Below are 14,743 nucleotides of genomic sequence, written 5' to 3'. Positions count from 1 at the left end.
ACACTATACAACTTATACATTAATCATACATGACACATATCTACTAAAATGCAAAATATAGATATCTGAATTGCAATTTTGGATATTTTATCAATTGTAATATGATGATTTCAGATCAGAATGTTTGTAACATCTATGTGTGTACTTTTCCTAAATAAAATATTATTATTATTATTTGCCATTTCATGCAATGTGATGGGATCTGTAAATGGCATTTTTTTGGTACAATCTAAAATGAAATGCTCTAGTGTGTATCCAACTTAGTTCACCCACCTTACGGTATATCATCTAGATTCCCTTAGAAACTGAAGTGCCAGAGATTCCTGTAGAAAATTTGTATTCAAGCATTGAAAATATCTGTCTACTGGTTTTGTTACTTGCCCTGTACAAGTGTTTAATTTGACACATTTCAATGTGATAAACACAGGATCTGTTAGTTCTTGTTTGCAATCTTCTACCTGTTTAAAATTCTTCTTAGAATTCTCACATAATGACACTTTTTAGAAATCTACTTGATAGCCCAAGATTACATTTAACATAGTGCAAGCTTAGCCAGGACAGCATCAACATTATCATGTTCTTGCAGCCCACTGTGAGAGGGAAGTTGACTAAGTATGACTAAGTTTGACTAAGCCTCTTTACTTCCCCTAATATTTGTACCTAAGCCATATTACTTTACCATTGTAATCTTAGATATCATCTGATATCTTGGTTGTTGTATTGAGTGCATATCTACTGCATTATTCCTTGAAATTATTGCTTGAAATGATCCTCATATTGTGCTTCAGTGAACCAATGAATAACCCTGAAATGTTATCCTCATGTACCTAGTAATCCTTGTTTCATTATTGTGTATTATTATTGTATATTATTCTAATATGCTTTTGAGTCAAAATTTCTTCAATGTACTGTACCTGTAAACATTTTTTGTCAATTTTACTGTAATTATTCTACTTAAAATTATCTGTACCTATAAAGTAAAGCTGTAAAGTACCTGTAAACATTTTTTGTTAATTTTACTATTAAATTATCTAAAAATTATCTGTTAGTTTAAGGACTTGTCCGAAGCGCTATGCGTGCTAGTGCCTTTAAAAGAAAGTTAATTTCAACTTAATTTCTATGTTCTCTGTTAACCCCAATGTATCTTTTTGTATATAAATAAATAAATAAATAAATAAATAAATAAATAAATAAATAAATATGAGCATATGTCTATGTCTGGCTAGGGAGACAAACTATTTAATGCTAGTAATACTGAAAGTGTGTCTGAAATAATTAAACTGTCTTTACAGTGTTTTCAATAATTTTAAGTGCTTCAAAGATAGTCAATAGTTCAACTTGCAAAGTGGATGCCTAATTACCGAGTCTTACATTCTTGTCAACTGTGCTGCCATCAGGCTGATGAACAATCACTTCCTGCCCTCCATGTAGGTAAGTCAAGAGATCTGTCAATGTATACGGTTTGTGTGATTTTGCGTTCAGTTTGCAGATTGTGTGTGTGTGCTCTAGGGTACTTAATTTAGAGCAAACTAAACATGAAAGCTGTGTGTGACGTTATTGTGTGTGTGTTATTGATGCCTACATACCCCCACCAAGATGTCAAAAGGTGACAAGAAGTGCTGCACTTTTCCATCTTAACATCCATCCAAATGGATGCAATCCAAACATTTCAATATTAGCAGTTGTTCTTTGAATCCATTTATAAACACTAATTCCACCACAAATATACTTTAGAAGATAAACTGATCCATTATTATTTTTGATGCCAAACAGAAGATTTAGTTCCATCATAAGATTGATTTAAAATATTATTTCTTTAATGCTAGGTATTTTTAGTTCTTGCAGCATATTAAGAACTTTGGTAGTTATTAGACAGCCAAATATTATTCTGAGGGCTTCATCATTCTGCATTTTAACCATTTATCAATACTTTTGCCATGATGTAGGACTAAGGCTCATGCATGATAGCCTATCAGACCTTCCATATGCTAGGTACATAATTTTTAATATTCTAAAATTTACAACATATTGAGAACTGTACCCCACTGCAGTTTTGGGAGCCTTGCTGGGTTATGAGATGCATTTAACCTTTACTGTAAAACATAAAATAATTAAAATATAACAAATACAATGTGGCAGAGCTTTGCTTTCCATGGCCAAGCACATTTTTCACAGAACTGACAAAAATATCTTTGAAGGATGTCCAACTTATATTTTCTTACTCTAAAGATGAAACTCACAATTTTCAAATTGTGTACTGGATTAATGGGAAGTTAATGTCTTGATATGTATCTGATACAGTATATACAATACTGAACTTGTTGATTGAATAGCACTCACAAGATTTATTCAACATACATACTATTTGGTGCATTTTAAAATTAATTTGGTGACCAAGACTTTTTTTCCCCTCACAAGACAAGGCACTAGGCCAAGTCAAGTTTATCACATGTATGAAATATTGTCATGTGATTACTCATACTTTTACGATGCCTAAATCTTTGTCCGCACTCTTGACACTCGTGAGGTTTGTCACCTGTATGCAACAACATATGTGTAATTATACTACTACGTTCTCTGAATCTTCTTCCACACTCGGCACACTCAAAAGGCTTCAGGTTCGTATGCACCATCATATGCCTCTTCACATCTCCACGGTGACTGAATCTTTTCCCACACTCCTGACACTCATGAGGTTTATCCCCTGTATGCACAACCATGTGTCTCTTCACATGTCCAAGATGACTGAATTTTTTCCCACACTCTGGACACTCATGAGGTTTATCCCCAGTATGCACAAATGAGTGCTTCTTCACATGTCCAAGTTGACTGAATCGTTTCCCACATTCTGCACATTCGAAAGGTTTCTGGCCCGTATGCACCAGCATGTGAGTCTTCATAGTTCCAAGCTGACTGAATCTTTTCCCACACTCTGGACACTCATGAGGTCTATCCCCCGTATGCACAGCCATATGCCTTTTAACATGGTCACGATGACTGAATCTTTTTCCACATTCAGTACATTCGAATGGTTTCTCATCCATATGCACCCCCAAGTGCCTCTTCATATCTCCAAGACGCTGGAATCTTTTTGCGCACTCTGGACATGCGTGAGGTTTCAATATCTTCTTTATCATTCTTAGAGTTTGTGTGGAGGTTATCTCCTCCTGATCACTTTGAAATTCGCTTGACATGGGGTGTTTCTTGGAGTTGATGGGATAATTAAGTCTAGGTGGTTTTATGGCTCACCTTATGGATTTGTTAGCCTGACAAGAGTCTGTCAGGCTTATCAAGGTTTCCTTAGGCCAGCTACTGACTTTTTTGCTGTGAGCAAGCAGTACTTGCCACTGTGTCACAGCACCTGCACTACTTCACTGGTGTATGAAGGTTATCGCCTTCCGATAACTACAGGAGTTGTCTTGTGAAGTTGGGCGTCTGGAGGAGACAATACTACTGCTGCTGGGCTAGATCATTCAGCCTGCGTGTTGTCATGCTTGCTGTGTGAAATGTATCTCCTCATGATGACTGTTATCCCCTGTACCTGTAACGTGGGGAGACCTACAGTCACAACACAGCAGCTGGTTAGGATAATTAAGCCTGAATACTATCTTTTGCTTGATATATAAAAGTTATCTCCTTTTGATGACTGCTACGAATGGTGTCTTCTTGATGGTAGGTGCAGTTTGCATGAAAGGTTTATCTCTCGGTGACTGCACCAGTACAAATGTTGAGAGACGCGTTTATGTTGAGAATGACAAGGTCTCAAGAGTTTGTTGTCTTGTGGTGGAGATAAAGGAGCGGCGACTCCACAGATGTGTGTGTTAGAGCACTCGCCGCACTGTAGGGCGGGATGTTGTGTTTATGGCGTCAGCTGATGCTTGGTTCTCCTGTCGCCAGGCACTTGTTTTCTATATTTGGCTGCTGGTTGCGCCAGGAATAAATTTTTATTTTTTATTTATTTATCAAAATTTTAACTTGCTTATCTAAATGAATTGTGGGGTTCAGTCCATGAGCCCATTATGTGCCTCTGTAACCCTTTCCTCTACTGCCCACAAGATGGGTATGGGGTGCATAATAAATGAACTAAACTAACTTTATTTATATACAAGAAGGTACATTGGGTTTATGAGAGTACATAGCATTAACGTTTTTACATTCTTGTAAAGTTACTAGCACGCATAGCGTTTTCCTTAATCTACCAGATTTATTTATTTATTTATTTATTTATTTATTTATTTATTTATTTATTTATTTATACAAGAAGGTTCAATTTCAAGTTCAAGTATGTTTATTGAGATAAGCAAGAAATACATCTCAAAGGGATAGAGTAGCTTAGGCTATTTCTACCCCCCTCTACTTCAAGTCCCTCAAGGGGCGCACAAATTCAGTGAGTACAAATAGACAAATAACATTACAAGAATCCCATTTAACATTGCAGGTTTATATAGTAAGTACAGCATATAATTGTTACACTCTTGGGGCAAAATTCTTGTAGCTCCTAAGTATACTGTCTATCATACCATTAATATCACACATCCAAACAATTTGATGTGGTACACTATTTATTTCCTTATTTCTATAGTTTTCAATAAGTTGACACTCTAATACATAATGTTCTAAGGTGTGGGCATGCGGCATACTACATAGTTTACACTCCTTATCTTTTTCACTGACATCAACACCGTATTGCCAGATATATTTGTATCCTAATCTTAATCTCATGTAAATTGAATCCTTCCAAGTAGACTTTCCTTTACCATAAGTGAAGGACGATTTTGTATTTATTATTGAATAATTCTTAAGTGTGTTACTACTGTCCACCATTGCCATTCTCTTTATCATTTCTTCACCCTCTTGGATCATCTTGATTCTTGTTTTTATTTGCTTCAAGGTTAACTGACATACAACATCAACAAGAGTTTTTTCAGTGGCTCTCTTCGCTATGTCATCAACTACCTCATTCAACAGTATTCCCACACGTGAAGGGATCCACATGAATCTTACTTTATACCCAGTTTTTTTCTAATCTCTTAACATTCTCTCTACACTCTATCACAATATTCTGATATACTGGGCGTCTGCTATTTAAAGACTAACGCTCCTCTGCTGTCAATAAAGAAGCAAGCATTTTTACCACATTTGACTACTTCCTGTAATCCTGCTAATGCTCCTTGGAGTTCAGCCTGCGTTGAAGAGACATTGTCAGTTAAGCGGCGTCCAATAACAGTATCTACAGTGCCGATGTCAGTGTACTCCCTAATCAAGACTCCACATCCTGCCTTCCCATCCCTAGCTATACTGACCCATCACAATATACATGTAGAGTGTTTTCTGTAGGCAGTTTTCTAATTATACAATCATATGTTGCCCTCAGCTCTCCTATTTCATACATACTTTTTTTCTTATGCAAGGGAGTAATTACTACATCTACATTACAATCCTCCCAGGGTGGTGTAAATTTTCTCTTGGGCATAGCAATACACGCTGTAATAACATCATACTTTATAACATTATAACATAATTTATTCATATATACTCTCTTCTTCATCATACACTGTTCACTACTTCCCACTTTTTGAACCGAGAGGATTAATTCATTAGCTCCCCCACCTCTCATTAATCTAATGGCAGAGGCTACATTTATCTCTTCAATTCTATCCCCAATACTCTGCAGATTCAACTCCATCCTCATTATCTCAATCATAGCATTTTTTGGGCATCCTAAGATAATTCTCATGGCTTCATTTTGTACCTTCTCCAACTTGCCCATCCTATCTTTGTGATGAAAATATTGTAAACTCTAAACGTCTGAGAAATGGACTCATAGCTGCCACATGGAAAGGTGCCACGCCTATACCGGACAGAATTTACTCTAGAGCAGCTTTAGGTCGGCACTATAACATTGCACTCTACAACCCTCCCCCTCGTAGGTGTTATAAGTGTCAACGATGGGGACGTCACGTAGCCAGGTACTGCACAAGCAAAAACTTTTTTTGTGCCGTGTGTGGTGAACCTCATAAATCTGAGGTGTGTTTTAAACTCATAAAGGAACTGCAGTCAGTAAGTGAAAAATGCATAAACTGTGGCAGGAGTGGTGTTCAAGCCTGGCACCTTGACTGTGTCAAACGACCAGCTGCTTACGGCCAGGTGCCCGGCCCCGCCCACCCGGGAGGACGGTTGCCAGGTACAGCTGCCGGCTCTAATTCCTGTGCAGAGCCACCTGGACGTAGTGTTCGTAGCAGCTGGATACCAAATACTTCACCATCTGCCAAGCACCAAGTGCATCACGGGACCAGACGGCAGGTGTCTGTTCAACCTGCGCCTGCCCGTCAGGTCCCAGGAACCTGCCTCCCGGAGGTGTTGACACAACACTCGCCATACCCTTCACACCACCATGAAGAGCAGTTGCCAAGTGCTGCAATCAGTCCCATTCGCTGTTCAGAGCCATCTGGAGGTGATGTTCGCTCCAGCTGGCTGCCAAACTCACCACCTTTAAATTACAAAGTGCACAAGGGGACCGGTGCCAGACCGAAGACTCGTGCCATCATCCCAGCTCCCCCACAAGAACCAGGTGTTGCATCTTCTGCCAGTGGTGGGCCTTCCCCTGATGTAGAGTGGCCACTTCCTGGTTCTGGGATAATGTCACCTACTGTGAGACCACCATCCACAGCTGGACCCCACAGTCAGCTGGAAGTGGGGGATAAGGAACTGGATCAAAATGAGACACATCGCAACCTCAGCCTCCCTACCACCTCGCCCTTGGGTTGCTCCACGTACTGTTCAAGCAGTGGTTGCCCTTCGTGACCGGTTGCAGGAACACCAGCAGCAGTCACAGCAGCAAACGGAGCGGCTGCAAGAGCAACTCCAACATGAGAAAAAATCCACCAGCGATATTTCGATGATGCTCACGCGTATGAGGGGACTTGTAAGCAATGACTGCCAAACTTCCCCTTCCACCCCTGAACCCTCCAAACATGTGTTCGCTTGCCTATCAGGGGAAACTTCTAGTGATCTTGAAACCTTGTGTAGTGGAACCCTTCCACGCAAGTTAACTGCCAAAGTTGTGCTAAACTATGTTCAAAACGACTCTATAGCTGGAAATGACAGACAAATTGTACTAGACCATTGGAGACAAATGTGTGACATTGGTAATAAACTAAGAAATGTTCCTGGACTTATACAGTAGTGCAATAGATGATATGTATATAGATAATAAATATTAAGTGAACTAATAATATCAATATATAATGCTGACTTTAAATGCACAATTAACTAAGTTATCCGTCCTAAGCTGGAACATTGCATCCCTCAAAAAAAGGTTCTCAGATTTACATCACAAAGTAACAACTGAACACATCGATATTGTATGTCTCCAGGAGTGCAGAGTTCCCGCAAGATCCTCACCCCCGAAATTGCCCTCATTTGTTTCTTACAACCTCAGATCCAGTAACTCTTCCATTCTATACATCAAACAATCCCTACCCCATCAACTTCTGCCAGAAAAACAAACTGCCGGTCAACAGTATCATGGAGTGAGGATCTATGTGGGCAACTCTGTTCTCAATGTATTTAATCTATATGCTCCAGCAGGAAAGTTAAATTATATTGATCTTCCGGCCTGCGCTCAAGCAGAGCCAACCATCATTCTTGGTGACTACAATGCTAGACACAAGGACATTGGTGGCTCTCGCTTCAGTAACGGTAACGGGAATCAACTGCTGTCGCTACTAAATAGTCACCAAGATGTGCAGATTGTGGGTGACCTTGAACCCACGCATATTTGTGGAGGCATTCTAGACCTCTGTGTTGGTTTCAACGTCTCTCACGTCTGGTGCACATCATCTATTGTAACAGATTTGTTGTCAGATCATCACCCTAGATTGACTACTCTATGTATAGGAAATACCATCCTGCCCGGTGGGACTTTCAAACGCAAACGGCTCAGTGTTCCTCCTGCTCGACGTGAAGACTTTGTTGCTCATGTGTCAGAGTGGTACAGCACTTATGATCCCTCCACAGTCCAGACAATTAACGACGGTCTAGTACAGAGCATTCAGATGTTTGCTGACCCTTTAGGTCGGCCCCCTGCACCATCCAATAGTCGCAACGATATGAAAGGTAATAAACGCCATGCCTATTACAATGACCCCAAACTGCGTACTTTGAAACGCACTGCCAGACGAGTTGGGCTTGCATATAGGGAAACACGTACGCCAGCAATGCTCAAGCTCTTTCAGAAAGCCCTAGCCAAGGCGAGGGAGCGCATGACAGAGCTCAGGCAAGATAACTGGGAAACTTTTGTTAACAGTCTCAACTCTCACACCCCCCTCAGCCAGGCATGGAAGGATATTAAAAGAATTAAAGGCGATAAGCTCGGCCAAGTAGCACACCCTCACCCTCTACACAGAGCAAACGAGTTAGTCGATGCTTGGGCAACCACCTCTAGCTTCAATAATCTTCCCCCAGACATACAGTTCAGATTAAATGCTGGTTACGGAGATCGAGAAAGGCTCGTTGACTTCATGCTCCACAAGGAAGATGAATGCAACGTGCCATTTACTGAGTTTGAATTACTCGCGGCCCTAAACAAAGGCAAAGCCACATCCCCCGGTGAAGATGGTATCACTGATGACATATTGCGTCTGCTCCCTTTAGTACCAGGGAATCCCCTACTTGAGCTGTATAATATAAGCTATGTTACTGGGAAGCTTCCTAACTCTTGGACCAACAGTATAATCATTCCAATTCCCAAGCCAAATCAAGAGAATGCTTTCCGCCCAATTTCCCTTACTAGCTGCATTTGCAAAACATTCGAGAGAATGGTCCTAAACCGTCTCCTCCATAGAATAAGAACCATGCTATCCCCCCAGATATATGGCTTCATGCATGGAAGGAGTGTGCATCATTGCATCACCACCTTTCTTACCCTGCACACTGAAAAGTCATATACCACCTTCCTAGATCTTAAGTCTGCCTTTGATATTGCAAATAGACATGTTATCTTGAGTGAGCTTGCAAGAATGAATATTGGTGGTCGGCTTCTTTGTTGGATCAGGGGTTACTTATCCAACAGGAAGTCATCTGTATTTTTCCAGGGGCATAGAAGTGTAACAAGAGACTTTGAACTAGGCACCCCGCAGGGTGGTGTCCTCAGTCCTACCTTATTCAATATCTTAATAAACACGCTGGTAAACTCTGTACCGAGCAAACCCAACGTCCACATCATTAGCTATGCTGATGATATAATGATACACACCGCTGGGTATGGTAACACGCAGAACACTCTTAACTCTGTATTAGACTCATGTCAGAACCTAGGTTTAATTATCTCAGCAGAGAAAACAAAGATATTAAATCGGCGCCCACCCAGGCAGGGAGGAGCTGTTCGCAAGATGCAACTGTCTGATGGCTCCCAGCTTGACTATGTAAACAGATTCAAATACCTTGGCCTTGAGGTGCCACTGTACGGTCCTGTTGTATTCAGACTCTGTCGTCAGTTTAAAGAGAGGCTCCGAGCTCTCAAGGCTGTTGCAGGTTATCACTCAAGCTATGGTGCCAATGTCAGAATTGTCAAAATGATGTACTTTGCATACATCAGATCTTTAGTGGATTATGCTGCACCTCTGCTTGTTTTGATGCCTGAAAGAAAGCTTGGAGGGCTTGAAAAATTGCAAAACGAAGCCTTGAGGATAATCCTTGGGTGCCCTCGTACCACAAAGATACTTAATATGAGAAAGGAACTTAATATTCTGAGCGTTGTTGATCGTGTTACTGAAATTAACTGTCAAATTGGTATAAAAATGCTTAGGCTAACTCATCCTAATCCTTGCACAGAAGCCCTCCAGAATTTCTTTATTGAAGATCAGCATTGTTCCAAATGGATAACAAAAACTGGAACTCAACTCAGAATGTATCAGGTTCATGATTTGTACCAAGAGAAACAACAGCGGCACTTTCCTGCACCGTGGGAGGTTACACCCTTTCCAGTTTTAATCCCTCCCTTTCCACCCAAGAAGCAAATTAGAGATCAGCCCAAGCTTCGTCTTGAGGCAAAGCTCAACGCCTTAAGCCATATTGATGCTCTGTCCACAGAGCATTCTCTCTCTCAAATTATATACACTGATGGTTCCCTACACCGCATCACGGGTGCAGCTGGAAGTGCAGTTGTCCTGACAATGGGCGATGGCCTATACTTTGAGTGGGGAGTCCGTATAAACAACTGGGCCTCTACCCTTCAGACTGAACTATTTGCCTTGATCCTTGCACTGAAATGTGTACAAGTCTCAAAACTTGATACATTAATTGTAAGTGACTCCTTATCATCCTTAAATGCTCTCAACTCTTTAAGACATAACTGTAACATGCTCGTGTCCGAAGCTAGACACAAATACAACAAAATTATTAAGGATGGTAACAGAGTCCATTTCATGTGGTCTCCATCTCATGTTGGCCTCCGAATGCATGATAGAGCTGATAAGTTAGCCAAAGAATCTGCCTTTAAAGGAGCCGTTGAGTGTAACCTTGGATTGTCAATGAGCAATCTGAGAGCAGCTGTACACCGAGAACTTCAACAAGATCTTGTAGATCTGAGGCAAAGTGAAATTGACACCAGTAATTCCATCTATCATCATACTATCATGCAAGAGGAGCCACACATCTATGGATCATCCAATAAAATCAGCAGACTTCTAGATGTTACTACTGCTCGGCTTAGACTCGGTTACAAGTATCTCTGGGAATTCTCATTATCTGCTGATGTAGACCTGACCAAATGTAAACTGTGTCAACAAAATTATTCGCACACCCTCCGTCACTATGTGATGGAGTGCGAAAAGATACGTGAATTTAGAGACAATTCTATAACCAATGTTCCAGCGATGTGTCAATATTTCATTCAAAATGATCTGCTACCAGAAATTTTAGCCAAATATCCCCAGTTTGCTAACTGTAGGTAGTAACTAAGTGATTGTAACCTATCCACCGCTGCCCACTGGATGGGGGGCGGTGTGCAGGACAAACATATAAATTTTGACACTAGCTCTCCACATATGTCAGTTGCTTAATTTAGAACCTGTACTTGAGGTCGATCTCGAACCCATTGTTGATGTGATGACTTATATTGAATTTTGTAACTAGCTCATCAAGATTGTAACTTGCTTAGCTAAATGAATTGTGGGATTCAGTCCCTGAGCCCATTATGTGCCTCTGTAACCCTTTCCACTACCGCCCACAAGATGGGTATGGGGTGCATAATAAATGAACTAAACTAAACTACCTTTACCAAAACAAGAAATGACAGGTGCAGCATAATCAATAAGGGATCTTACAGTACTCAAGTATATCATTCGTAGCACAGGGACTCCCACTCCCTTTCCACAGCATGCCAAGGCCTTCAGAGGTTGTAATCTCTTCCGACATTGACCCAACAGTCTGTTCATCTCAGCTTCCAAACTCGCATGGGTATATCCAACGTATATGCCTAAATATTTATATATATTAACTCTCTCTATATTTTTACCGTTTATTTTCAATATAATGGGCCTCCGACTTCTACATTCAAACTTAGTTTTGTTTGCATTAACTACCAGTCCTATATGGTGACACAGGTTTCCGAAATTGTCCAACACTGTTTGAACCTTTGAAATATCTTTGCCCTGAAACAAAATATCATCGGCATATATGATCGGAGTTACCCCAATTTGAGTATCTCTCAGACGCTATCTTATTCATTAGTACATTAAACAGAGTGGGACTCAACACTCCTCCCTGAGGTGTGCCGAGTTCAAAAGATCTCACACCTGACATACAACCTTGATACCACACCTGAGCCTTCCTTTCGTAAAGATAATCCCCTATCCAGCGCAATAATCTCCCTTTAACACCAAGACCAGCTAATTCATATAAAATAACCTCTTTGTTGGCTTTATCAAAAGCTCCTTGTAAATCAATAAAAATTTACGGCACGGTGGGGTGAGACCCCGCCGTGCAGACCGCACGGCGGGGTCCTTAGAAAGGGCAAATAAACCTGGGGCAGCTAGCTACTGCGTCCTAACACGCGCGACCGGGGACAGGCGCTGGGCACACACCTGGCACTGGGGACATCACTAACTAAAACAGGGCGCCGCATGCGCGGGCGTGGAGGGGAAACACGGGCAGGACTGTACCTTAGGGTAATGGAGATGGGCCAGCTGCTCTGGAACGCCTATGGCTAACACTGAAAACTTCACTCAATCAGGAGCCCCGTGTGGGGCACCCTTGCAGGCGACAGGGGGTGGTGTGGAAGGCTATGTCGAAGGCGAGTAGTCGTCTGAGATACCGGCGTCGTAGTCCACGTGTAACGGATGGCGGCGGAGTGTTTTGTAGTGTATCTGGCGAGGAGGAGGCGAGCAAGAGGTCGCTGAGTCAGAATCAGAATAATACAGGAGAAGATGCCCATTGGGGCGAGCTTGGAAGTGGGGACAGAAGAAGATAAGAGGGGGTGAGAGGAAGAAGATTTGTAAGAGAAAAAGTGCCAGGGCTAAACCCAGCTGCGTGTCGTTAGGTTGCGGCATTCGAGGCAGGGACTCAGTCGGGTGTTTTCAGTGACAACATCGGGACATCACAAACTCACAACATCACAGTAATTGGCTCAAGAGCGTCAGGGCTGAACTTTTTACGGATGGTTTGTGCTGGTTGTTGAGAGCTGAATATGTAATGATAGTGGATGCTGGGTGTTGAGAGCTAAAGTTTAACGAAATACAGAGTTAGGAGGAGGATCATGGATGGTAGAGAAGAGGTCATGATTGTTTCGTGGTAGTCTGAGAGTGTGTAGGAGAAAATCAATGTGTTGTTCGTGATAAGTGAGTAGTCTATCAATTTGTTTGTCTGATAAAGTTTTCCAGTAGGTATTTAGGGCAGGAATGTTCGTACTTTCATGGAGACTTTGACTGGTATTCAACTCTTGCCATCGGGTGTTGAGTACCCATCTTAGTGCTCTATTCTGTATTCTTTGAAGCTTTATTTTGTTAGTACGTGCAGATAGAGAAAGACCTAGTGGAGCGTATGTTAGGAGAGGTCTAATAAGTGCTTTGTAAAGGTGCATTTTTGTGTCAGGTTTTGCAAATCTAAGTCTGTATAGTTTTTTCATGGCTTGAAGAGCTATTGCATGTTTCTGTGCAATGTGTGTGTTAAAGAGTAGTTGTCGATCAAATGTGAGTCCAAGGACTGTGGATGAGGGAGATACAGAGATATAAGTAGGATTTTGAGTGTATGAATAGAGTTTGAGAGGAATTGGGCGAATAGTTCTTTTACAGAAAAAGTAGGTGATTTTTGATTTGCTGAAATTGGTTTTTATACGCCATTTGTACTCCCACTCAGTGACAACATCAAGTTCTGTTTGTGCTCTGTTTGTTAGTGTATCAATGGTGTTGCTGGTGACAAGGTGAGAGACATCATCGGCATAACATATGGTTAATGAAGTGTGATGAACAGGGTCAGGAATGTCGTTTATGTATAGGATGTAGAGTGTTGGGGCAAGAACAGAACCTTGGGGAACACCGGCATGTAAGTTGAAGTAGTCAGAGTGTTGTCGGAGGAACTTAATTCTCATTGTCCTATTGTCTAAGTAGTTAGAAAGAAGTTTGGTGGTGATAAGAGGAAGATTAAAGTTGTTGCATAGTTTGAATTTTAAGCCGTCATGCCAAACAGTGTCAAAAACCTTCTCAACGTCCTTAGTGATGAGTGCAGTCTTAAGTCTTTGGTGCTGATTGATACTGAGGTAGTTAGTCATGATGTTTAAGGCGTCGTGAGTGGACCGGTGAGGCCGAAATCCAAACTGTTTGTTAGTGAGTAAGTCATTGTGTTCAAGGTGGGTTCTAAGTCTCTGGTTGATCAGCCTTTCAAAGACTTTGCCAAGTGTCTCTAGAAGGCTGATGGGTCTATAGTTCTTTGGGTCAGTGTGGGATTTTCCAGGTTTTGGGATAAGAACGGCTGTGGCAGACTTAAAGTTGAGTGGAAAGTATCCAGAGGCAAGGGAGGCGTTGAATAGGTTAGTGATAGCAGTAATGATAGAAGCAGGGAGTTGTCTAAGAAGGATATGTCCAATGCCAGACGCACCAGGGGCTCTACGACAAGTGCCCATGAGAGCTGTCTTGACATCAGCTAGAGTTAGGGGAGTCTGTAGTTCAGTGTTTGAATTGAGAGTTTCAAGGTGGATGAGGTCGTCTGGTGTAGTTGCTTGTCTATTTTGGTGTATCCAGTCTTCGACTATTTCAATGTTGGGGCGTGCAAATGGTTCAGGAGGATGTGGGTGAAAGATTTGTTCCCAGTGGTGTTTAAAAATGTTGAGTACTGCTTCAGGATCAGTGATTTTGTTGTTATTATGAAGAAGGTATTTAAACGGTGTGTGAGTTGATCCTTGTAATCGTTTGATTTGTTTCCAGAATTCTTGAGGTGTCAGTTTTCTGTATTGTTCTGCTTGTTCTATGAGGTGTTTCCAATGTTTTGTGTGATCTTCATCTAGGCTGTTAAGGATGTGGTTTTTTAATGTTGTTAGGTCCCATAGTATTTGTCCATGACGATGTATGTTTTGTAAGAATCTAGTGTGATAGCAAGCTAAGAGGCGTTTTGAGCGAATGGAGGGGGTGAAAGTGAAATGTGGTTTGTGTGCTGTTTTAGGAATGGAGATGTTTGCTGCATGAATGATGGTGTCTTGTATGTTGCGTGCTTGTGTGTCGATGTCAGTGTGATGTTTGTCATTGTATTC

The 14,743-nt window shown here is 41.3% G+C and overlaps 1 protein-coding gene across 1 annotated transcript; it reads right to left on the bottom strand.

The window, feature by feature from the left end:
* Nucleotides 1-2,426: 2,426 nt before the first annotated feature.
* LOC123755237 (gastrula zinc finger protein XlCGF57.1-like) lies at nt 2,427-3,137 on the bottom strand. Its single transcript, XM_045737687.2, has one exon. The coding sequence runs from the start codon at nt 3,135-3,137 to the stop codon at nt 2,427-2,429; it is 711 nt and encodes a 236-aa protein (XP_045593643.2).
* Nucleotides 3,138-14,743: the final 11,606 nt, after the last annotated feature.

This window comes from Procambarus clarkii, chromosome 20 (genome assembly GCF_040958095.1).
Source record: "Procambarus clarkii isolate CNS0578487 chromosome 20, FALCON_Pclarkii_2.0, whole genome shotgun sequence".
Lineage (NCBI taxonomy): Eukaryota > Metazoa > Arthropoda > Malacostraca > Decapoda > Cambaridae > Procambarus > Procambarus clarkii.
This window is presented reverse-complemented; position numbering and strand designations above follow the sequence as displayed.